Below are 25,633 nucleotides of genomic sequence, written 5' to 3'. Positions count from 1 at the left end.
AACCCGTGTTCTTTCCACCAGAACAGTGCCTGGCACATAGTAAGCGCTTAACAAACACCATCATCATTACCAACCCACGTTGCTTCTCAGGGGTTAATTTCACCCCAATGAGGAATCATGGCGACAATTTTTAATGTTCACTCGTGGTATCCAAGAAACGGGATTATGACGATGATGATGATAATAATGGTATTTGTAATAATAATGTTGGTATTTGTTAAGCGCTTACTATGAGCCAAGCACTGTTCTAAGCGCTGGGGGAGATACAAGGTAATCAGATTGTCCCATGTGGGGCTCACAATCTTCATCTCCATTTCACAGTTGAGGTAACTGAGGCACAGAGAAGTTAAGTGACTTGCCCAAGGTCACACAGCTGACAAGTGGCAGAGGCGGAATTAGAACCCACACCCTCTGACTCCCAAGCCCTGGCTCTTTCCACTAAGCAATGCTGTTAAGCTTTTACCAAGCACTGTACTAAGCGCTGGGGTGGATACGAGCAAATCAGTGTGGTTCAGAAGCAGCATGGCTCAGTGGAAAGAGCCTGGGCTTTGGAGTCCGAGGTCTTGGGTTCAAATTCTGCCTCTGCCAATTGTCAGCTGTGTGACTTTGGGCAAGTCATGTCACTTCTCTGAGCCTCAGTTACCTCATCTGTCAAATGGGGGATTAAGACTGTGAGCCCCCCATGGGACAACTTGATCAACTTGTAACCTCCCCAGAGCTTGGAACAGTGCTTTGCACATAGTAAGTGCTTAATAAATGCCATTATTATTATTATTATTAAATTGCGTTGGACCCAATCCCTGTCTCACGTGGGGCTCCCAGTCTCCAGCCCCATTTTCCAGATGAGGTCAATGGGGCCCAGAGGAGGGAAGCGACTTGCCCCAGGTCACCCAGCGGCCAAGATTTGGGGGAGTTGGGGACAGAGAAGCAGCATGGCTCAGTGGAAATAATAATAATAATAATAATGGCATTTATTAAGCGCTTACTATGTGCAAAGCACTGTTCTAAGCGCTGGAAGAGCCCGGGCTTGGGAGTCAGAGGTCATGGGGTCTACTCCCGCCTCCGCCACTTTCATTCATTCATTCAATCGTATTTATTGAGCGCTTACTGTGTGCAGGGCACTGTACTAAGCGCTTGGGAAGTACACGTTGGCAACATATAGAGATGGTCCCTACCCAACAGTGGGCTCACAGTCTAGTCACTTGTCAGGTGTGTGACTTAGGGCAAGTCACAACTTCTCTGTGCCTCAGTGACCTCATCTGGAAAACGGGGAGGAAGACTGTGAACCCCACGTGGGACAACCTGATCACCTCGTATCCCCCCCAGTGCTTAGAACAGTGCTTTGCACATAGTAAGTGCTTGACAATGGTATCATCATTATTATTATGTGGGTGTTTTTGCACGAGTCCGAAGCGGTGCCACGCACCGTGGGGTTAGCTTCCCTGGGCAACCTGGAGAAGGGGGAAATCAATCAATCAATCAATCAATCAATCCAATCAATCGTATTTATTGAGTGCTTACTGTGTGCAGGGCACTGTGCTAAGCGCTTGGGAAGTACAAGCTGGCAACATATAGAGACAGTCCCTACCCAACAATCAATCAATCATATTTATTGAGCGCTTACTGTGTGCAGGGCACTGTACTAAGCGCTTGGGAAGTACAAGCTGGCAACATATAGAGACAGTCCCTACCCAACAGTGGGAGACAGAGAACAAAACCAAGCATACTAACAAAATAAAATAAATAGAATAGGTACGTACAAGTAAAATAAATAAATAAATAAATAAGGTAATAAATATGTCTAAAAGGGGGAGACAACAACAAAACCAAACATACTAACAAAATAAAATAAATAGAATAGCTATGTACAAGTAAAATAAATAAATAGGGTAATAAATATGTCTAAAAGGGGGAGACAGAGAACAAAACCAAACATACTAACAAAATAAAATAAATAGAATAGCTATGTACAAGTAAAACAAATAGAGTAATAAATATGTCTAAAAGGGGGAGACAGAGAACAAAACCAAGCATACTAACAAAATAAAATAAATAGAATAGGTATGTACAAGTAAAATAGAGTAATAAATATGCCTAAAAGGGGGAGGCAGAGAACAAAACCAAACATACTAACAAAATAAAATAGAATAGGTATGTACAAGTAAAATAAATAGAGTAATAAGTATGTCTAAAAGGGGGAGACAGAGAACAAAACCAAACATAGTAACAAAATAAAATAAATAGAATAGCTATGTACAAGTAAAATAAATAGAGTAATAAATATGTCTAAAAGGGGGAGACAGAACAAAACCAAGCATACTAACAAAATAAAATAAATAGAATAGCTATGTACAAGTAAAATAAATAAATAAGTAAACAGGGTAATAAATATGTCTAAAAGGGGGAGACAGAGAACAAAACCAAGCATACTAACAAAATAAAATAGAATAGCTATGTACAAGTAAAAGGGGGAGACAGAGAACGAAACCAAACATACTAACAAAATAAAATAAATAGAATAGCTATGTACAAGTAAAACAAATAGAGTAATAAATATGTCTAAAAGGGGGAGACAGAGAACAAAACCAAGCATACTAACAAAATAAAATAGAATAGCTATGTACAAGTAAAATAAATAAATAAGTAAACAGGGTAATAAATATGTCTAAAAGGGGGAGACAGAGAACAAAACCAAGCATACTAACAAAATAAAATAGAATAGCTATGTACAAGTAAAAGGGGGAGACAGAGAACAAAACCAAACATACTAACAAAATAAAATAAATAGAATAGCTATGTACAAGTAAAACAAATAAATAAATAGAGTAATAAATATGTCTAAAAGGGGGAGACAGAGAACAAAACCAAGCATACCAACAAAATAAAATAAATAGAATAGGTATGTACAAGTAAAATAGAGTGATAAATATGTCCAAAAGGGGGAGGCAGAGAACAAAACCAAACTAACAAAATAAAATAGAATAGCTATGTACAAGTAAAATAAATAGGGTAATAAATATGTCTAAAAGGGGGAGACAGAGAACAAAACCAAGCATCCTAACAAAATAAAATAAATAGAATAGCTATGTACAAGTAAAATAAATAGAGTAATAAATATGTATAAGCATATATACAGGTGCTGTGGGGAAGGGAAGGAGGTAAGATGGGGGATGGAGAAGGGGCAAGGCCGCCATTTGCCTGAGGGAGGGCCCCGGGTGGGTGACGTCACTTCCGGCGGGCGGGGCGGGCGGCCGGAAGTGGGCAAGTGCTGGGTCATCGTGCTCGGGCCTGAAGGCCTGCACCAGGCCTCAACATGCCGGATTACCTGGGCGCTGATCAGCGAAAAACCAAGGAAGAGGAGAAGGAGGACAAGCCCATCCGCGGTGAGGAGCCTGGCCTGGTGGCCATCCTGGGGGTGGGGGACATGGGGGGAGGGGGGACCCCGCCTGCCTGCCTGCCTGCCCCTTCTCTGCCCAGGCAGTCGCAGTTATTAAGCGCCTACTACGTGCAGAGCCCTGTACTAAGCGCCTGGTGCCCAGACAGTCGCACTTATTCAGCGCTTATTGTGTGCAGAGACCTGTACTAACCGCCTGGGAGAGTTCAGTAATAATAATGGTATTTGTTAAGCGCCTACTATGGTACATACAAGCTAATCAAGTCGTCCCTCCTAATAATAATTGTGCTATTAAGCGCTTATTATGTGCCAAGCACTGTCCTAAGCGCTGGGGTGGCTACAAGCTGATCCAGTTGTCCCTTATAATAATGGTATTTGTTAAGCGCTTACTGTGTGCCAAGCACTGTCCTAAGCGCTGGGATACATACGAGCTGATAAAGTCGTCCCTCCTAATAATAATTATGGTATTTGTTAAGCGCTTACTGTGTGCCAAGCACTGTCCTAGGCGCTGGGGTGGCTACAGGCTGATCAAGTTGTCCCTTATAATAATGGTATTTGTTAAGCGCTTACTATGTGCCAAGCACTGTCCTAAGCGCTGGGATACATACGAGCTGATAAAGTCGTTCCTCCTAATAATAATTATGGTATTTGTTAAGCGCTTACTGTGTGCCAAGCATTGTCCTAAGCGCTGGGGTGGCTACAAGCTGATCAAGTTGTCCCTTATAGTAATGGTATTTGTTAAGCGCTTACTATGTGCTAAGCACTGTCCTAAGCTCTGGGGTACATACAAGCTGATCAAGTCGTCAAATAAAAAAAAAATTATTTGTTAAGCGCTTATATGTTGCCAGTTTGTACTTTCCAAGTGCTTAGTACAGTGCTCTGCACATAGTAAGCGCTCAATAAATACGATTGATGATGATGATGATGATGATGCCGCCAAGCACTGTTCCAAGCGCTGGGGTGGGCACAAGCTGATCAAGTTGTCCCTTATAATAATAATGGTATTTCTTAAAGCGCTTACTATGTGCCAAGCACTGTCCTAAGCGCTGAGATACGAGCTGATCAAGTCTTCCCTCATAATAATAATTATGGTATTTGTTAAGCGCTTACTATGTGCCAAGCACTGTTCTAAGCGCTGGGGTGGATACAAGCTGATCAAGTTGTCCCTTATAATAATAATTTCATTCATTCATTCAGTCGTATGTATTGGGCGCTTACTGTGTGCAGAGCACTGTACTAAGCGCTTGGGAAGTACAAGTTGGCAACATATACAGTCCCTACCCAACAGTGGGCTCGCAGTCTAGAAATAATAATGGTATTTGTTAAGCGCTTACTATGTGCCAAGCGCTGGGGTGGATACAGGCTTATCAAGGTGTCCCTCATAATAATAATGATGGTATTTGTTAAACGCTTACTATGTGCCAAGCACTGTTCTAAGCGCTTGGGTAGATACAAGCTGATCTAGTTGTCCCTCATAATATGGTATTTGTTAAGCGCTTACTGTGTGCCAACCATTGTCCTAAGCGCTAGGATGATAGCTTGGGATTGTATAACTTGGGGAGAAACCAAACTAATGCTCCCTCTGCCCTGTCCCTCCCCACAGCACTTGTGTATATTTGTACATATTTATTACTCTGTTTATTAATGATGTGTGTATGGCTATAATTCTATTTATTCTGATGGTATTGACACCTGCTTTCTCGTTTTGTTTCGTTGTCTGTCTCCCCCTTCTAGACTGTGAGCCTGTTGTTGGGTAGGGACTGTTTCTATATGTTGCTGACTTGTACTTCCCAAACGCCGAGTACAGTGCTCTGCACACAGTAAGTGCTCAATAAATACGATTGAATAATAATAATGATAGCATTTATTAAGCGCTTACTATGTGCAAAGCATTGAATGAGTGAATGGGGTAGATACAAGCTGTTCAAGTTGTCCCGCATAATAATTATGGTATTTGTTAAGCGCTTACTGTGTGCCGAGCACTGTTCTAAGCGCTGGGGTAGATACAAGCTGATCAAGTTGTCCCGCATAATAATTATGGTATTTGTTAAGCGCTTACTGTGTGCCGAGCACTGTTCTAAGCGCTGGGGTAGATACAAGCTGATCATGTTGTCCCTCATAATAATTATGGTATTTGTTAAGCGCTTATTGTGTGCCGAGCACTGTTCTAAGCGCTGGGGTAGATACAAGCTGATCAGGTTGTCCCTCAATAATTAAGGTATTAAGCGTTTACTGTGTGCCGAGCACTGTTCTAAGCGCTGGGGTAGATACAAGCTGATCATGTTGTCCCTCATAATAATTATGGTATTTGTTAAGCGCTTATTGTGTGCCGAGCACTGTTCTAAGCGCTGGGGTAGATACAAGCTGATCATGTTGTCCCTCATAATAATTATGGTATCTGTTAAGCGCTGGGGTAGATACAAGCCGATCAATTTGACCCTCATCAATCAATCATATTTATTGAGCGCTTACTGTGTGCAGAGCACTGTACTAAGTGCTTGGGAAGTCCAAGTTGGCAACATGTAGAGACAGTCCCTACCCAACAGTGGTCTCACAGTCTAAAAGGGGGAGACAGAGAACAAAACCAAACATACTAACAAAATAAAATAAATAGATATGTACAAGCAAAATAAATAAATAAATAGAGTAATAAATATGTACAAACATATATGCAGGTGCTGTGGGGAAGGGAAGGAGGTAAGATGAGGGGGGTTGGAGAGGAAGCTCACCGTCCAAATCCCCACTTTACAGATAAGGGAACTGAGGCATGGAGAAGTGAAGTGACTTGCCCAACGTCACACGCAGCAGACAAGGGGCAGAGCCGGGATTAGAACCCACATCCTCCGACTCCAAGGCCCGTATTCCATCCACTAGGCCATGCTGCTTCCCTTAATAGAATAATGGAACAGAAGCATTCCCTGCCCACAGCGGCGAGTTTGTAGAGTCTAGAGGAGGAGGCAGACAGGAATATGAATGACAGTAATATGAATAAATAAGTAAATTACAGATATGGGCATAAAGTGGTGTGGGGCTGGGAAGGGAGATGAATAGACTGTGACTTTTAGACTTTTAGACTGTGAGCCCACTGTTGGGTAGGGACTGTCTCTATATGTTGCCAATTTGTACTTAGCGCTTAGTACAGTGCTCTGCACATAGTAAGCGCTCAATAAATACGATTGATGAATAGAAGCCACGTGGCTTCGTTGCAAGAGCACGGGTTTGGGATTCAGAGCTCGTGGGCTCTAATCCCGGCCCCACCACTGTCAGCTGGGTGACTTTGGCTAAGCCACTTCTCCATGCCTTAAGTTACCTCAGCTGTAAAATGGAGATGAAGGCGGGGAGCCCCACGTGGGACAACCCGACAACCTTGTATCTATCTGCCCAGCGTTTAGAACAGTGCTTGGCACAGAGTAAGCGCTTAACAAATGCATTCATTCAGTCGTATTTATTGAGCGCTTACTGTGTGCTGTACTAAGCACGTGGGAAGTGCAAGTTGGCAACATATAGGGACGGTCCCTACCCAGCAACGGGCCCACAGTCTAGAAATGCCATCATTATTATTATTATGAATAAAAGGAGCAAGTCAGGGCGACAAGGCCCTATTGAGAGCTCACCTCCTCCAGGAGGCCTTTCCAGACTGAGCCCCTTCCTTCCTCTCCCCCTCGTCCCCCTCTCCATCCCCCCCTTCTTACCTCCTTCCCTTCCCCACAGCACCTGTATATATGTATATATGTTTGTACATATTTATTACTCTATTTATTTTACTTGTATGTATCTGTTCTATTTATTTTATTTTGTTAGTATGTTTGGTTTTGTTCTCTGTCTTCCCCTTTTAGACTGTGAGCCCACTGTTGAGTAGGGACTGTCTCTATATGTTGCCAATTTGTACTTCCCAAGCGCTTAGTACAGTGCTCTGCACATAGTAAGCGCTCAATAAATACGATTGATGATGATCATGATGATGACAAAGAAGGGAGAGGGAGAAGAGGAAAGGAGGGGCCTGGGTCTGCCCAGAGGGGTGGGTGGGGGGTGTTTGCCTGGTCGGGATCTGCTGGGGGGGGCGGAGGGGGTCAATCAATCAATCAATCGTATTTGTTGAGCGCTTACTGTGTGCAGAGCACTGTACTAAGCGCTTGGGAAGTCCAAGTCGGCAACACATAGAGACAGTCCCTACCCAACAGCGTGCTCACAGTCAGTCTGTCCTGGTCGGAAGCAGTGGCAGGCCCTGGACGTGGATGGGGGAACCTCTTCCCTGAGGAGTCGGGATACCAGGGCAAAGGGTGGGCATCTCCCTCTTTTTCCCCCACACCTTCACCTTAATAATGAATAATGATTAATCAATCAATCAATCGTATTTATTGAGCGCTTACTGTGTGCGGAGCACTGTACTAAGCACTTGGGAAGTACAAGTTGGCAACATAGGGAAGTAGCGTGGCTCAGCGGGAAGAGCCCGGGCTTTGAAGTCAGAGGTCATCGGTTCAAATCCCAGCTCTGCCACTTGTCAGCTGGGTGACTTTGGGCAAGTCACTTCACTTCTCTGGGCCTCAGTTACCTCCTCTGTAAAATGGGGATTAAGACTGTGAGCCCCACGTGGGACAACCTGATCACCTTGTAAATTCCCCAGTGCTTAGAACAGTGCTTTGCACATAGTAAGTGCTTAATAAATGCCTTTATTATTATTATTATTATTATATTTGTTAAGTGCTTACTAGGTGTTGAGCACTGTTCATTCAATCGTATTTATTAAGCACTTACTGTTCTAAGGGCTGGGATAGATGCAAGGTAATTAGGCTGGACACATGTCCCTGTCCCGCATGGGGCTCACAGTCCCAGTCCCAGTTGGGGGGAGAGGGATTTAACCCCATTTTAACGATATAATAACAATAATGACTTTTGTTAAGCACTTACTATGTGCCACCTGTATATATGTATATATGTTTGTATTTATTACTCTTTTATTTATACATATTTATTCTAATTATTTTATTTTGTTAATATGTTTTGTTCTCTGTCTCCCCCTTCTAGACTGTGAGCCCACTGTTGGGTAGGGACCGTCTCTATATGTTGCCAACTTGTACTTCCCAAGCGCTTAGTACAGTGCTCTGCACACAATAAGCGCTCAATAAATACGATTGAATGAATGAATGAATGCCAGGCCCTGTTCTAAGCACTGGGGTAGATACAAGATAATCGGCTTGGACACAGTCCCTGTCTGTCTCAAGCCTCGCAGTTTTAATCCCCATTTTACAGGCGAGGGACCTGAGGCACAGAGGAGTGAAGTGACTTTCTAGACTGTGAGCCCGCTGTTGGGTAGGGACTGTCTCTATGTGTTGCCGACTTGTACTTCCCAAGCGCTTAGTACAGTGCTCTGCACACAGTAGGCGCTCAGTAAATACGATTGATTGATTGATTGCCCAAGGTCACAAAACAGAGAGCGGCAGGGCCAGCCTAAGGACCCAGGTCTTCTGAATTCCAGGCCTGTGTTGTTTCCACTAGGTTCTGCCGCTTCCCATTTCGTGTTTGAGCTTCTCATTTCGTCTTTTGCAAAAACATCAGTCCTCAGTCCCAGCTGACAGCTTTGCTTTCCTTCCACCCCCCTTCCCCTCCTCCCCATGCCACCAAAAGGAGGAATTGCATGGTGGACTGGAAGAGGGCCGGTCTGGAAGCTGGGGGACCTAGGTGTGAGTCCACACTCTGCCACCAGCCTGCTGTGTGACCGTGGATAAGTCACTTCACCTCTCTGTATTCGGTTTCCTCATCTGTAAAATGAGGATAATAATGCCTGCCTTTCGACAGGGTTCTTGTGAGAGTATAGATAAGCAGTGTGAGAGCACTTTGGGAATAAAAGCGTTATAAAAGAAACAAGGTATTATTTATTCGTAGCTCGTTCACCCACGAGATGACTTGGTTTCAAGTAATAATTGTGATACTCATTAATTCTTACTGTGTGCCAAGTACTAAGATGGATACGGTACAATCAGATCAGACACAGCTCCTGTCCCTCCAGGGTCTCACAGTCTAAGCGGGGGAGAGAGAACATTTATATAATTCCCACTTTACAGTTGATGGAACTGAGGCAAAGAGAAGTTAAGTTGCATTAGGTCACACGGCAGCCGTTCCTGGGATTAGAACCCAGCTCTGTGGTGTGTCCCCCCCCCCCCCCCCAAATATATAAAGGAATATTATTTGGGGTATTGGGTGCAGTTTGGTTAAATCTCCTGCCTTGGGGATTGGGCCTTATTTGCCCTCTAGGGCAAGTTGTCCAAAATCAGTCCTACGTATTTATCGAGCATGTACAAAGACAAATCCATTCTCTACTTGCTTTATGGAATTCCAAGTTCTATTCAAAGGGTGGAATATTTTCATCTCTGCCTTTCTGTGCAGGACGTGTTCTTTAGAGGGGGAAAATGAGGTTATGGTTTCTCTGAGATAGAGCTCACGTGTTATGTCTCTGTCTTTTAGCTTTGGATGAAGGGGATATTGCCTTGCTGAAAACCTATGTAAGTGCTTTGTTTGCTTTTAAACAGAAGTAGTTATCGTGTAAATTTAAATTGCCTGACCCTGCCCTTACACCAACCCAGGAAATAGGGAAAGGAAAATTCACTTGGTCGGATGGGGTTAGCTTGGAGCTACTGTACTGTGTGTTTTTTTAAGTCGCTTCAGATCTTTGCTGTGAAGACTAGAAAGGTTAGCTCGGTAACTTGTTTGTGTTTCAGGTAATTGATATGGATACTTTAAAATAACTACGGATGGCACAGTACTTTGGCTGTCCCTAATTTATAGATTGTGAGCCCCGTGTAAGGCTGTAAGCTCCGTGTGGGCGGGGAATGTGTATGTTTGTTACATTGTACTCTCCCAAGCGCGTAGTATAGTGATCTGCACACAGCATTCAATAAGTACTATTGAATGACTGACTTAGGACTGTTATCCAATCTGATTTTTTCATATGCTGCCCAGTGCCTGGCGCCCCATAAGTGTTTAATAAATAACATCATAGTCAGTCAGTCAGTGGCATTTGTTGAGCACTTACCATGTGCGGAGCACTACACCAATGGTTAGATCATTAGGGGCAAGAGATGTAAGGATAGAGGGACAGGGAGTTGAAAGTGGGAGGTAAAAGTCTGAAACAACTGGCCCAGGCAATGGGCATGGAAGACAGTAAGGATGGCGAGCTTGAGATGGTTGAGGTTGGCCTGGTATCTGGTTTTCCTCCACAATGCAGGTTAGCAAGTGCAAGAACAACAGGGGGATAGGGGAGCGAGGGAACTGGGTTCACTGGAGAGGGCAGGGTGGAGGGCTTGGACAAGTAGAATGGGTAAGGACGGCAGTGGGGCAAGATGCCTTTAGAAAACAGCGTAGGGTCAGAAGATCAGAGCTCTATGGAAAAACAGATCTGGAGGTGGGGGTGTGGGAGAGAAGGCAACTCGGGAGTTTGTGGACGTGGCGGAAATTTCAGAGTTGTTGAGAGGTTGGAGATGAGATGAAGCATGGGTCCCAGTTGGCGAGGTGGAGTGGAGCGGGAGGCCGGTGGAGTTGAGGAGTGAGAGGAAGCAGGTGGATGTCAGGAACATCCACGGGGTTTTTGAAGTCTTCGAGGATCAGCATAGGGGCGAGAGAGAAGGAAAGGGGTCAAAATGGTTCAGTGAGATGGAGTTGGGACCTGGTGATGATTAATTGGAGTTGTGGGGTTAGAGGAGGATTATTCAAATGCTTTTTTTGTTCCAGGGCCAGAGTACCTACTCTAGGCAGATCAAGCAGGTGGAAGATGACATCCAGCAGCTCCTCAAGAAGATCAATGAGCTCACTGGTATGTCTGTGTTCCTTCTCAAAGTGAACTGTGTGGGTGAGGTATGCACGATTTCTGGTGATAGTTGTATTTAACAGTAGTGGTATTTGTTCAGAGCTTACTATGTGTCAAGCACGGACCTGAGCACTGAGGTGATATGTCTATTATTAATAATAATGGTGCTTGTTACGTACTTGCTATGTGTCAAGCACTGTTCTAAGCACTGAAGTAGATAAGAGATTGAACCCAGTCCGTGTGCCACACAGGGCTCGAAGTATTTACAAACAGTGTGATCTGTTGTAACTGTCCATCCTCACGCATCCATTTTGTCCTTGTGCATGAGTGAAACAACTTCTGTGCCCAGCTGAATTAAAACGTAATTAGGGGGGATGTAAATAAAAAAGTCCTTCTCTGAATTGACTATTGTTCCCCAACAGAAGAGAAATCCTCTGTCTCAGTGATCAGTGAATGTGCTTTCCCACCTCCCCTGTAGGTATTAAGGAGTCCGACACGGGCCTGGCCCCGCCGGCCCTCTGGGATTTGGCCGCAGACAAGCAGACCCTACAGAGCGAGCAGCCGTTACAGGTCGCAAGGTACAGTCGGAGGGCTGTTGGATGTGATTTCCCGGGATAAGGGTTGGATTGGACTCCCTAAGGTCCTCCAGGATTGCCCCATTTTCCAGTGTAAATCTCAAATTGATTCCGGTTTTAATTTTGCTTGGGAAAGTTTTTGGTATTATTATTGAGCCATCTAACAGGCGTGCAACATTTCCCTAGTGCCATGAAGGGGGTGAAGAGCTCTTCCGTAGGGAGGGGTGGAAAAGAAGAGTTCTTCAAGTAAAGCTATTTCTGTGGCATTGTTTTAGCATCTATTTTTTGTTTTTTTTTTAAATGGTATTTGTTAAGCCCTTACTCTGTGCCAGGCACTTTACTAAGCTGCTGGGCCACATGCAAGTTAATCAGATTGGACACAGTCCTTGTCCTACTGGGGCTTGTAGTCTTAATCCCCATTTTCTGGATGAGGAAACTGAAGCAGTTACCTTAGTTGCTACTTGCGCAGTTCACTTGGGGTAGGGTTGATTATTTAGTGTTTGCAGTGATCGATTGAGACTATATGGTGTTCTCTAATTTTCCTCTTGTAAATAACTTGCCTCACAGGATGGTGTGTGACCACCCAACTGAAGGTTATAGTTTCTTTAGTATGGCAGCAGCATATTTTTAAACTTTATTTTAGCTGTAGCCACAGTGACTTAAGGTCAGCAAAGAGGTAATGCCAAGGTCTTGAAATGACGGTTGGAGTTTTTGTAATTGTGCCTTTGAATTACTGTTCTCCCAACAGAACTTGGTAGTCTTTGGAAATAAAAGTTCCCTCTACCCAGGGTTACAGTGTAGGAAATTGGATTCTTTCCTCTGCCGTCACTTGCCCCAGTAACCACCTTATTTAGCAGGGGTCACGAGAGCTGCTTATGTTTTGGTCTGCTGACAGGGTTTATGTAGCGAACACTGAAGAGTTCTGTGCTGCTTTTACGGAGGAGGGGAGAAGGAAGAAAAGCCAGGTGCAGGTGATGGTTCCCCAGAGCACATTCCAGATTTGGCTTTGCCTGACTTTTATAGGCGAGAAACCGGAAAAAGGGGACAGGCATTAGCGAGCTGGTAGGACTAGTGGATTGAGAGGAAGGAATGCTTATTGACTGATATAGAGACATGAGTTGACCACCGCCTGGATAGGAATTTATTAAGACATAAGATTCACTCATTCAGTCGTATTTATTGAGCTCTTACTGTGTGCAGAGCACTGATCCAAGGTGCATAATCTATAGATAGGGAAACTTCTTTAAAGTTCAATCGTACTAATTTTTCATACGGTAGGCATGGAAGCCTGCACCTTCGAGACATCTAAAACTAGCTGGGCCAGAGTTTGTGGAACAAATTTGACTTTCCCTGTGGAGAAGCAACATGGCCTAGTGGGTAGACCACGGGCCTGGGGGGGTCAAAGGAATTGGGTTCTAGTCCTGGTTCCACCACTTATCTGCTCTGTGACCCTGGGCAAGTCACTTCACCTCTCTGGTACTCAGTTCCGACATCTGTAAAATGGGGATGAAGACGTGAGCCCCTTGTGGGAAATGGACTGTGTCCAACCCGATTAGCTTGTATCTACCCCAGCTCTTGGTACAGGTACAGTGCCTGGCACGTAGTAAGCGTTTAACAAATACCATCAAAAATAAAAAAAGACAGAGCTCTTTAGTGAGGCCTCCTCAGATGCTGTCTGGGATCCCGTTTACCTTTTCCAAAGCTTCCTTGAATAACTGTTCAACAGATATGGGGCACAGCTTGTTCTTGGGTAGGTAAAGAACGCAGTATGTGCAGTGTGAAATCCCGTTACCTGGCTCATTCATTATTTTTTAATTGCATTTATTAAGCACTTACTGTGTGCAAAGCCCTGTACTAAGCACTTGGGAGAATACAATATAACAATAAACAGACACAGTCCCTTCCCACAACCAGCTTATAGTCTAAGAGGGGAAGAGAGTAATATACATTAGTAGTGGTTGCCCAGAAGCTGAACTCTCTCCTTCTAATCAAACACATTACTCTGCTAGGTGTACAAAGATTATCAACGCAGACTCCGAGGACCCAAAGTACATCATCAACGTGAAGCAGTTTGCCAAGTTTGTGGTGGACCTCAGCGACCAGGTGGCGCCTACTGACATTGAAGAAGGAATGAGAGTTGGGTAAGGTGTCTGTCGTGGTCTCATGTTGCCTGAAGAAGCCGGGATCCAATTGCACATTTGGGCTTGGGTTAGATTAATTTATTCCGTGCCATTAGGCCCTGGTCATAGCATTGGTGGTGAACTGTGCTGAATTTCTCTTCCGCCCCCTTTCCCACACAGCTGACTTTCGTAGAGGGCATTTGTCAACGAACAGTTGAGGGCCTTTTCCATTTAGTCCACTGGCCCCGCTTCTGGGTTCTGCTTTCCCTCGTGTCAGGCAGTTGGTCAGTAAATTGTATTCATAGAGCACTGTACTAAGCACTTAAGTACAGTGTAAAAATATAACAGAGACATTCCCTGCCCACAAATAATAATAATAATAATAATGGTATTTGTTAAGCGCTTACTATGTGCAAAGCACTGTTCTAAGTGCTGGGTCAAAGAGCTTGGGGTCTACAGGAAGAGACAGGCATTAATATAAATAAGTTAATTATGGGTAGGTACATAAGTGCTTTGGGGTTGGGATGGGGGGAATGAATAAAGGGAGCAAGTCAGGATGACACAGAAGGGAGTGGGAGAAGAGGAAAGGAGGGCTTAGTCAGGGAAGGCCTCTTGGAGGAGGTGTGCCTTCAGTAAGGCTTTGAAGTTGGGGGAGAATCATTGATGGATAAGAGAAGCAGGGTGGCTCAGTGGAACAGAGCATGGGCTTTGGAGTCAGAGGTCATGGGTTCAAATTCCAGCTCCGCCAATTGTCAGCTGTGTGACTTTGGGCAAGTCACTTAACTTCTCTGTGCCTGTCACCGCATCTGTAAAATGGGGATTAAGACTGTGAGCCCCCCCATGGGACAACCTGATCACCTTGTAACCTCCCCAGTCCTTAGAACAGTGCTTTGCACATAGTAAGCACTTAATAAATGCCATCATTATTATTATTATTATTATATGAGGAGGGAGGACATTCCAGGCCAGAGGCAGGACATGGGCGAGAGGTCAATGTCCCCAACACCCCCTCCCCCCCCCCCCGCACTATAGAAATGTCGTCATCATCATCAGTTGGGTTTATTGAGCACTTGAGTACTTCCTGTGGGCAGAGCACTGTACTAAGCGCTTGGGAGAGTACAATACATCAGAGTTGATTAGACACTTCCCCTGCCCATAATAAGTTTACAGTCTAGAAGGGGAAATACTTTTGTAAAGTTGACCCTTTGGAGAGGCTTCTGAATTACGACTAAAATGAGCCAAGTGCCCGTAAAGTTATGCTATTTCTCATTAGTGTTGGCCCACTAATTCTGGAGTAAAGTTATTGTTATCACTCATTTTTATATGTTCACTTTGTTTTTTGACTGCTGTAAAAGTTAATGTTTTTATGTGTGTCTCCCCTGTTCTGCTGACTTACCCAATTCACAGAACCAGGGCCTAGTCCATCTTGAAAATTTCTAGACCTGATCAGAGTCTAAAAAGTCACACTGCTTGAGTCGACACTTGGCTCTAACCTTTTCCCCCCACCTCTCCCTCCCACAACAGTGAGATTCCGATAAAGAGAAGGTCCTACAATCAGTGGTGTTTACTGAATGCTTACTTTCTGCAGAATACTGTACTAAGTACTTGGGAGGTAGCAGAGTTGGTAGACAAGATCCCTGCCCCCAAGGAACTTCACAATCTAGCTGATAGGGGATCATATCACTAAACCACATTTTTTGTGCTTCCCCTTCAGTGTGGACAGAAACAAGTATCAAATACATATTCCTCTGCCTCCCAAGATTGACCCAACAGTTACTATGATGCAGGTGAGTTGTCTGGAGGAGGTGGAAGGAAGGGGTTTGTTTCCCATTAAGTTACATTCCTTCCCTCGTGATACAAATTTAAAATTGATGGCAGACGTAGGATTCACTGAGCTCAAACCCTTGTGTACCTGTGAAACAGTTTGGGGAGAGGCCGGGTGCCCTAGTTCAGCCTCGCAGCTGAAAGTTTTATCAGTTTAGAAATGTTTTTTTTTACCAGCCTACACGTTTCATCAGTTCTTTCCCCACTACCAACTTTGGCGTTCATTTATCTGACGGCTGTGCAAGTGCTAAGGGTAATTTTCATTTTTATCCAAATCTGAATGGGCCCCCAACTCGTTTCTTTCAGGAGGTGGGTCCATTTGTTAGTGGTTAGAGCCACTGAACCGAAAGTCACCTGCCTGCTTTGTTTTCCCCCTCAGGTGGAGGAAAAACCAGATGTCACCTACAGTGATGTTGGTGGTTGCAAGGAACAGATTGAGAAACTGAGGGAGGTGGTTGAAACCCCTTTGCTTCATGTAAGTGATATTCTAATGCACTTTCAGTTGGCGGGGGCGGGTGTATGTTGATTCCTGAATGTCAAGGTAGCAGTCTACATTAGAGTAAGTTATTTTGGGGCCTAAACAACATGGCATTATTTGAGTTTGATTTCCAGAAAAATTATATGCTCAACAGACTAGAAAACTAGATCCACACGGAAAGATTAGAATAAATTTATTTAATCCGAAGGCGAGAAAACAGGTGAGACATAATTGAGAGTGGTGACAGCTATTTTAATGCAGAACAATTGAAGATGGGCAAGTTTTGCCATAGGATGTTGGTTGCTGTGAAAAGATACTAGTAATTCTTTTGGCAGTAACTGCATAGAATTGAAAAAAAAAATTCCAGAGAAATGGGCCATCTGAAAGAACGCAAGACTTTAAGAAACTTCAGGCCCCTTTCGGTCCTTCATTGATCAAGGACAACTCACTTTTGGGTATATGAGATGTGTAAAAATTTCATAGATGACTTTGGTGTAGACCCTTTCAAATTGGTTTCAAAGTTTAATGTAGACCATGGGATTTAAGATTTGTAGGTGCATACAAAATTCATCTGTGTGCACAAGTAGTGAATGTTCACCTTTTCCTTTCCTCACAGCCCGAGAGGTTTGTTAACCTGGGGATTGAGCCCCCCAAAGGCGTGCTTCTCTTTGGACCCCCGGGCACGGGCAAAACTCTCTGCGCTCGAGCCGTGGCAAACAGGACCGATGCTTGCTTCATCCGGGTTATCGGATCCGAACTTGTGCAGAAATACGTGGGCGAGGTAAGGCTCGTTATTGTCTCCCACATTTAGTGGCAAACAGGGAACAAACCTGTCAGCGGGGGACTGTACCCTGGGTCTGGGAAACAGGAATGGAGGGCTGTCGAAGAACTGGGAAGGCACATTGCATTTACTCACCTATTTTGAGAGGTGGTGCCTTGTTTTAAACCCACTTCCAACCCTTTTTCCCCCACCCAACAATGGCCTTTGGCCCCAAAGGAAGATTTGTGTACAAGGCTAGTGTGGGAAGGGAGCAAGCCAGAAAATATCCAGAGAGTAGACATGTAGAAAAATGAAATAGGTTTTATTGTCCTAGGTTAGCAGGGCTGCCCAGCTGGTTTTGGGGTAGATAACAATAATGACAATAATAATAATTAGTATTACTATTATTATGGTACTTATTAAGGGCTTACTATTGTCCCAAGTACTGTTCTAAGCATTGAAGTAGAGCCAAGTTAATCAGGTTGTACACTGTCCCTGTCCCACATGGGGCTCACAGTCTTAATCTCCATTTTACAGATGTGGTAACTGAGGCCCAGAGAAGTTAATTACTTTCCCGAGGTCTCACGGCATTTTTTCCATGCTGGAAAAATGAAATAGGTTTTATTGTCCTAGGTTAGCAGGTCTGTCCAGCTGGCCATAGCCAATCTGAGGCTGTGGGACTGGTCCACGCCAGTTGGCATTCTGAACCAGTCTTTTGGAGTCATGCTGAATGAGGAGCTGAATGAGGAGCTTTTGAAGCCCAGTAGCAGTAGAAGTACTTACTAGTGCCTACTTGGTGCAGTGGGCTGTATTAGAAAAACCAAGTAGCAATCTCCCAGCAACATGCAACCTGCCTAATGGGTAATGGCTCCATCATGGGAACTTGGTTCTATAGAATTGATTTATCGCTCAGTCCTAGAGAAAGGACTTTGTGGATTGGATTAACGGTATTCAGGTGGAGTGGGGCTGAATTGGAGCACTGGAACTCCAATCGTCCTTGTTGTATTTTGCTAAAAGCCTTTGTAATAAACCAATTTTTCACCTACATTTCATGTGACATTGCTCTTGTTCTCCTCAGGGGGCCCGGATGGTTCGCGAACTCTTTGAAATGGCCCGAACCAAAAAGGCTTGCCTCATATTCTTCGATGAAATCGATGCCATCGGAGGTAAGTGCAGCTCCATTTGGGGGGAAATCATTTTCAGCTGTTCCAAAATTCAACATAAAGCCTCACCAGTTAAGCTGTTGCTTGGTCTTGTTAGTAGAGGTGAGTCACTGAAAATTGAGGGAACCACGCAGCCTTCTAGCTAGTAACCAAAAACTAGATTTTAAATTTCAAGGCCTGAGTAACCTCACCATAGTTATCTACAACATAATGTTGATTATGGGGATCTAAAGGGCTTGGATTAGATTACAAAACATTTTTAAAAGAGGCTTTAAACGATTTTGGCAAGCTGTACAATGTTTTCTTAACTTTCAGCTCTTTGCTAAGGAATTAACTTGTATTCTCTTCCAACTTGTGGGGTGGCTTTAGACTGTAATCTAAACGGTAAGCTCGTTTTGTTGTGGGCAGGGAATGTGTTTGTTATATTGTACTCTCCCAAGCACAGTGCTCTGCACGCAGTAAGCGCTCCGTACATACGATTAATTCGATGGAAAGGATGCGTGCATTCAGGCCTTGAGTTGGTCATCTCTCGGTTGTCTTCCTGATTGAATTGTGACTCCAGACTTGAGAGTGCTAGAGTCACGTCACAATGGAGTCTAGGTCAGGGTGGTTGTTACCTGCCCCTCGTGCGACGCATCTGGCAACCCGGCTTTCCTTTCCAGGGGCCCGTTTCGACGACGGGGCCGGGGGCGACAATGAGGTGCAGCGGACCATGCTGGAACTGATCAACCAGCTGGACGGATTTGATCCCCGCGGCAACATTAAAGTCCTCATGGCCACCAACCGACCTGATACCCTGGACCCAGCCCTGATGAGACCGGGGAGACTGGATAGGAAGATTGAATTCAGCTTGCCTGATCTCGAGGTAAGCAGAGAAGCAGCGGGGCCTAGTGGAAAGAGCCCGGGAGGACCTGGCTTCTAATCCCACATGCCTGCTCTGTGACTTCAGGCAAAGCACTCAATTTCTGGGCTTCAGTTACCTCACCTTTAAAATGGGGGTTAAATCCGTGAGCCCCAGCTGGGACATGGACTGTGTCCAACCTGACTAGCTTGTATTATAATAATAATAATGACGGTATTTATTAAGCACTTACAATGGCTATGCACTGTTCTAAGCGCTGGGGAAGATACAAGGTATTCAGGTTGTCCCATGTAGGGCTCAAAGTCTCACTTCCCATTTTACTGATGAGGAAACTGAGGCCCAGAGACTTTAAGTGACTTGCCCAAAGTCAGACAGTTGACAAGTGGCGGAGCTGGGATTAGAACCCGTGACCTCTGCCTCCCAAACCCGTGCTTTTTCCACTAAGCCACATGGCTTCTCCCATCTATATGGATCACATCATATGTTATCTACCCCAGCACTTAGTACAGTGCTTGGCACATAGTAAGTGCATAACAAATTAAGTGGACGAGGATGTGTTCCCCTCCTCAAATGTGACTCACGTCGTGACCGTTATCTGTTGCCTTTAGGGTCGGACCCACATCTTCAAGATCCACGCCCGCTCAATGAGCGTTGAGAGGGACATAAGGTTTGAGCTGTTGGCACGCCTTTGCCCTAACAGCACTGGTGAGTAAAACAGGAGGGCACACCTCTTGCAGGAACCTACTGCTAAAGCCCTGCTGAAACCCACCCCTGCTTCTCCCTCCCCAGGTGCCGAGATCCGCAGCGTCTGCACCGAGGCAGGGATGTTCGCTATAAGAGCCCGGCGAAAAATTGCCACAGAGAAGGACTTCTTGGAAGCGGTGAATAAGGTCATCAAATCATACGCCAAATTCAGCGCCACACCCCGCTACATGACGTACAACTGACTTTCAGGCCAAAGGTGGGCTTTGTGGATTGGATTAATGGTGGAAGCCTTAAGCAAAATAGAACTCCCAGCCTCTTGCGGCCACATTTTTACCCTTAGGGATTGGGGTAATAAAATTAGACTTTCCTGGAGTGTGCCTCTTTGCTCCATTTTTTTTTTTTTTTAGCACTTAGAGGAAATGGCCCCAAGCAGGTGGTAGTCAATTTAAAAGATGACTGAGGCAAAAGGCTAGCTGCTTTTTTTCTGAAATCACAACCAGTTTAGGAGTTGGTCTTTTCAGACTGGGGTAAGTCACAGGAATAGCTTCCAGTCGTCATTATTGCCTTTGCAATTCTGCTCTGCCCACAAAGTGTTCTCAGCCCCTCCTAAATGCTCCGGGACTTGAAAGGGAGCAGATAAACAACCATGAGGCAGAGGCCCTAATAGTTGAGAAGTGTGAGATTACCTGTGTAGTGCCCAGAAAAAAATCACATGGGTGTGCACTTGTCCAAGTTTCCTCTTCGGCAAGTCAATCAATCAGTGGTATTTGAGTATTTACTGTATGCAGAGCACTGTCCTAAGAGTTTGGGAGAGTACAATATAAGAGTTAGTAGGCTCCTGTCTGCTGCACCCCTAAGAGTTCCGGGCCTGGCAGCAGTTGACTGACTGTGGATGAATTGGTGGAGGGAGATAGAGTGATAGGTGTCAATAAAATAAAGTTAGTCACCCCTTCCTGGAGTTGTGCCAACCATGGAGATGGGTCCTTGGGCCTCAGAATCACCCCAGATTGGGTTCACCTGTGGAAGTAACCTCAGCTAATCCAGGTGAACTGCCTTTTCCTCCTGTCTCCCTGGATGTTTCTGGGGGGCAAAGCAGGAGAGAAGCAACAGGCGGTTTAGCATCATTCACAAATAGATGGTGACAATAGCAGTGTTAACAGTGTGAGAGTGCAATGTCCCATTAACACAATCCTCTAAAAGGTGGAAGATGGGCATGAGGGATATTCCCCGCTCAAGACACTCAAGGCAACAAGAGGCCTATGGAACAACATTTATTTTAATGGAAGGCGCACACTTTAAGAATAGTATAAACCACAGCATTGAACGGACTGTCGGCGCGTAAAAGGTGTAGGGCAGAAAAGTAGAAAAATTCTTTCAGAAATACACTGTAAACTATTGTGAAATTTTTACAAAAGGTATCAAAAGGGTTCTCAGCCCCGATTGCCCCCAGAAATTAAAGCCCCAACTTCCATGCACTCCACCCAATCTTTCACTACCACACCTTTCCCCCACCTGTAACTGGGGAGGTGTAAAACAAAGTCAAACATGAACTAAACATACTCGACAGGTACCTTGAAGAAGGTTGCTGGAGACAGTAGCACACACCAAGCTAAATCACCTTAAAGAGATCAGTGCTCTCTGTGCTAAACATACTGTCACATTCTAGCAGCAAAGAAATTGAGCTCCAAACACTGTAGTTTGGCTATATTAAGAGAGCTGACACCTGAAATGGAAAGAGCAAGAGACCTGCAAGGCAGAAGAGGCTCTAAATGTATCTTGACAATTTGAGCAAGCAAACTGGTGTTTCTATTTAAACAGTAGCTGCTAGCCTTCCTGGTGGTCCAGTAATAAACAACATGGCCAAAACACTGTGTTCTTCCACAGAAAGATTGGCAAGCCACTCTAAGGGGGCCTCAAAGATTGCTGCGTTAATTCGGGTGTCATGAACAAAGGCCTTACTTTCAAGCCGTCAGCAAGCGGATAAACACCCTAGAACAATCCTGGCTTTTATTTTTTATTTTTTGAAGTTACCAGTTCGCCAGGAGGGTTTGGATCGGAGATGTTCCAAAAGGCAATAAACTGGCTGGACTGTTTCCATGGCTCAATCCGGCATCTAGCGGAAGGCGTCCTCTCAGGGATCGGGACCATCAGTCAATCCTATGAAGTGCTTACTGTGTACGGAGCACTGTACTAAACGCTTGGGAGAGTACAGTACAACAATATTAACAGACACATTCCCTGACCACCTGTAGTGAGGAAGACCCTTGGTCAGGAGACCAGTAATGTTTCTCACTTGCCTGTATCTGAAGCACCCGATCAAGAGCATCTACCAAGGTCCCGGGCATACCTGCATTTTCTGTGACTAATAGAGGCAAACGTTACGTGGTCTAAAGAGAAGCAGCAAGGTGTGGATAGACCACAGGCCTGGGAGTCAGAAGGTCACGGGTTCTAATCCCAGCTCTGCCACTTGTCTGCTTTGTGACTTTGGGCAAGTCACTTCACTTCTCTGGGCCTCAGTTACCTCATCTGTAAAACAGGGATGAAAACTGTGAGCCCCACATGGGACAGGAACTGTGTCCAACCCAATTTGCTTGTACCACCCCCAGGGCTTAGTACTTTTTCCTGGCACATAGTAAGCGCTTAACAAATACCATTATTATTATTACCTCAAAGAAGTGGGCACGTGCACACTCTCCCATCCCCACGCAGGGGCAAACACAGAAATACAACGATCCCTTCCTTCAGCACACAGGCACACGCTCTTCACCCCCACACAAGGGCACAATCCCCCCCAACCCCTGCCCCCAAACCCATCATTCATACACTAAGGGGTAACCATACCCTCCTCATATACACGCACACAAATAAGGGTGGGCACAGACATCTACACCCCACGCAAGAGACAGCCACTTTCCCAGACCAGAGGCTGAGGCATCGAACAGCGTCAAGCTGGATGCCCGTGGGTAGCCGGGGACCACCTGGACTGGAAATCCCACCCTCAACTGGGCAGTCACACAGAGCCACAGCCCAGAATTGTGGGCAAAGCCCACCCCAGGAAACAGGATGAGGGGAGGACACTTCTGGCCTAGTCCCCGGGGCCGCGAGCAGGAGTGGCCGGAGGAGACTGGGCCTTCCTCGGAGCATTGCTCCCAAAGCAGTGTGGGACAATGGTGGTAATGTGGTAATCAGCCCAGGGCTGGGGCCTCTACATCTGCATCAAGCAGTGGTATTTACTGAGCATTTACTACTAGAGATGCAGCATGGCCTAGTGGCTAGAGCACGGGCCTGGGAAGTCAAGGACCTCCCAACTCCGCAGCATGCCCACTGGGTGACCTCGGGCGAGTCACTTCACTGTGCCTCAGTTACCTTGGCTGGACTACAGCCTATTAAGACTATGAGCCCCATGCGGGACAGGGAATGTCCAAACCCATTTGCTGGTATCCACCCCAGTGCTTAATACCAGCGCTTAGAACAGTGCTTTGCACATAGTAAGTGCTTAAAAAATACCAAAATTAACACCACACATACCATAGTTATTATGTGCAGGGTAGCAAATATAAAGTACAAAAACACCCCATTTAAGTGGGAAATGGGTTCATTCTATGCTTCCTCCCCGCCATCCTAAGATTCTCGGGTCCAACGTGGCATTTACTGGAATAAAAGCATCCCATTTACAGAAGAACCCATTTCCCCCCCTCTCCCGGGCCTGCCAAGAACAATTCATCTCTCAACACACCAGAAAAGACGGCAGCACCAAGGAGACCGACAGGTTTAAACTAGAGACTCGGGTCGGGGTTTCTTCACCTGGTTTCAACCCTGGGGCCGGGCTAAAGCCAACAACCCCAAGGAGGGGCAGTGGGGAAATCATCCCGGAAATACTCAGGTTGAGCAGAAAACACAGGGGAAAGGAAACGGATTGGCTTCATCCGCCCTTCGGATACAGTAAGTATTCCCATGCTCAGACTTTATCCACAGGGAAGGAAAACTCTCCGGCCCCCACCCAGCCCCTCAGCTCTGTATCCCAAGCCCCTTCCGAGCCACCCCGCGCTCTGGGCGAGCCGTTACTCATCTATGGCTCCGGGCTGTCCAGCTGGTCCGTGGCCTCCTGGGGCGGGGGTGCCAGGGCTGCTTGCTGAGCCAGGGCTTCGCGGACTCTGCAGCCCAGGACTGCGTCGTAGATGCTGTGGAAGAGCATTTCCTTCGTGGAGGGCTTCTCGAAAAACTTGTTTCGCGTGAGGTCGTCCACCACTTGTTCTGGGAAAGAGGAAATGGCACGTGAGTATATTTAGAGGGACCCAAACGTTGAAAAACACAACCGCCACGTAGAGGCTGGGACTTCAAAGCCTCTGGGATGGAAAAGACTGATCTGATGGTAGGCTCTCTGAGAGCAAGGACTGTGTCTACTAAGTACGCTCCCAAGGCACTGTTCTAAGTGCTGGGGTAGATATAAGGTTAGATACAGTCTATGACTGTGTCTACTAAGTACTCTACACTCCCAAGGCACTGTTCTAAGTGCTGGGGTAGATATAAGGTTAGATACAGTCTATGACTGTATCTACTAAGTACTCTACGCTCCCAAGGCACTATTCTAAATGCCAGGGTAGATATAAGGTTAGATACAGTCCCTGTCCCTCATGGGGCTCACAGTCTTAATCCCCATTTCTACAGATGAGGGAACTGAGGCCCACAGAAGTGAAGTGACTTGCCCAAAGTCACACAGCAGATAAGTGGCGGACACAGGATTAGAATCCAGGTCCCAGAGTTAAGCGCTCAATAAGAACCATTGATTGAAGTGCCCTCGTGAGGCAACTGTTTAGGGGTAAAAAGCAGAATGGCTGCCAAATTTTACATCACAACCAACTTAGAGGATCATCCGAAGCCCCTGGCCCACATGGGGTTCACAACATATGGAGATGACTGTATCCTAAAAACCGTCATCCAAGGTGACTGTAAAATGACCAAGAAGCAGCGTGGCCTGATGAAAAGATCTCGGGCCTAGGAGTCCTGGGTTCTAATCCCCGCTCCGCCACTTGTCTGCTGTATGACCCTGGACACGTCACTTTTCTGGGCCTCAGTAGCCTCATCAGTAAAATTAAAATAATGATGGTATCCGTTAAGCACTTACCATGTGTCAAGCACTGTGGTAGATACAAGCTAATCAGGTTGGACACAGTCCATGTCTTAAACGGGGCTCAAAGTCAATCTCCATTTCACAAATGAGGAAACTGAGGCACAGAAAGGTAAGTGACTTGCCAAGGCAGGTGGTGGAGCCGGGATTAGAACCCAGGTCCTTTTGACTCGCAGGCCCCATGCTCTGTCCGCTAGACCACACTGCTTCTCTAGAGAAGCAGCGTGGCTCAGTGGAAAGAGCCCGGGCTTTGGAGTCTGAGGTCATGGGTTCAAATCCCAGCTCCGCCAATTGTCAGCTGTGTGACTTTGGGCAAGTCACTTCACTTCTGGGCCTCAGTTACCACGTCTGTAAAACGAGGATTAAGACTGTGAGGCCCCCGTGGGACAACCTGATCACCTTGTAACCTCCCCAGCGCTTAGAACAGTACTTGGCACATAGTAAGCGCTTAATAAATGCTATCATTATTATTATTATTATTATTATTATTAAAGTGGGGATTAAGGCTATGAGTCCCATGTGGGACAACCTGATTAGCTTGTTACCTACCCCAGCTGCTCAGATCAGGGCCTTGCACATAGCAAGTGCTTAACAAATACAATAGAGGGAAAAAATGCTTTGCTGAATCCAGGCATTGCAGATTGACAGAAGCATACAGAATACCTAGATGATTTATCAGCCTGCATCAGAGAAGCTGAACACAACCAAAAAAAAATCTATTTTGGCAACTCAGTACTAAGCAGTGTGGCTTTGGAGTCAGAGGTCATGGGTTCAAACCCCGGCTCCGCCAATTGTCAGCTGTGTGACTTTGGGCAAGTCACTT

General features: G+C 45.5%; 2 protein-coding genes across 5 annotated transcripts in view; one reads left to right on the top strand and one right to left on the bottom strand.

Moving 5' to 3' along the window:
* Nucleotides 1-3,218: 3,218 nt before the first annotated feature.
* Nucleotides 3,219-20,054, top strand: PSMC2 (proteasome 26S subunit, ATPase 2). Its single transcript, XM_038741461.1, has 12 exons — nt 3,219-3,383; nt 9,857-9,894; nt 11,120-11,201; nt 11,674-11,773; nt 13,780-13,911; nt 15,605-15,677; nt 16,094-16,189; nt 16,809-16,973; nt 18,031-18,118; nt 18,778-18,980; nt 19,586-19,682; nt 19,767-20,054. Exons 1-12 carry the CDS (start codon nt 3,314-3,316, stop codon nt 19,922-19,924), a joined length of 1,302 nt encoding a protein of 433 aa, XP_038597389.1. The 5' UTR covers nt 3,219-3,313; the 3' UTR covers nt 19,925-20,054.
* Nucleotides 20,055-23,735: 3,681 nt separating this feature from the next.
* SLC26A5 (solute carrier family 26 member 5) overlaps nt 23,736-25,633 on the bottom strand; it is a 42,911-nt gene continuing 41,013 nt past the window's right edge. For all 4 annotated transcript variants that reach the window (XM_038741169.1, XM_038741170.1, XM_038741171.1 and 1 more), the window contains one exon: nt 23,736-23,936. In XM_038741169.1, coding sequence (XP_038597097.1) covers nt 23,752-23,936 — 185 coding nt within the window. In that variant the 3' untranslated portion in view covers nt 23,736-23,751. The remainder of the gene's footprint in view (nt 23,937-25,633) is intronic.

This window comes from Tachyglossus aculeatus, assembly GCF_015852505.1.
Source record: "Tachyglossus aculeatus isolate mTacAcu1 chromosome 12 unlocalized genomic scaffold, mTacAcu1.pri SUPER_6_unloc_1, whole genome shotgun sequence".
Classification (NCBI taxonomy): Eukaryota; Metazoa; Chordata; class Mammalia; order Monotremata; family Tachyglossidae; genus Tachyglossus; species Tachyglossus aculeatus.
This window is presented reverse-complemented; position numbering and strand designations above follow the sequence as displayed.

Excerpts from the sequence above, each read along its gene's own strand:
- PSMC2 (XM_038741461.1), top strand. The coding sequence starts at position 3,314 with ATGCCGGATTACCTGGGCGCTGATCAGCGAAAAACCAAGGAAGAGGAG. Across the intron at positions 3,384-9,856 it reads GGAGGACAAGCCCATCCGCG|CTTTGGATGAAGGGGATATT; the intron begins GTGAGGAGCCTG and ends TCTGTCTTTTAG. Across the intron at positions 9,895-11,119 it reads TTGCCTTGCTGAAAACCTAT|GGCCAGAGTACCTACTCTAG; the intron begins GTAAGTGCTTTG and ends TTTTTGTTCCAG.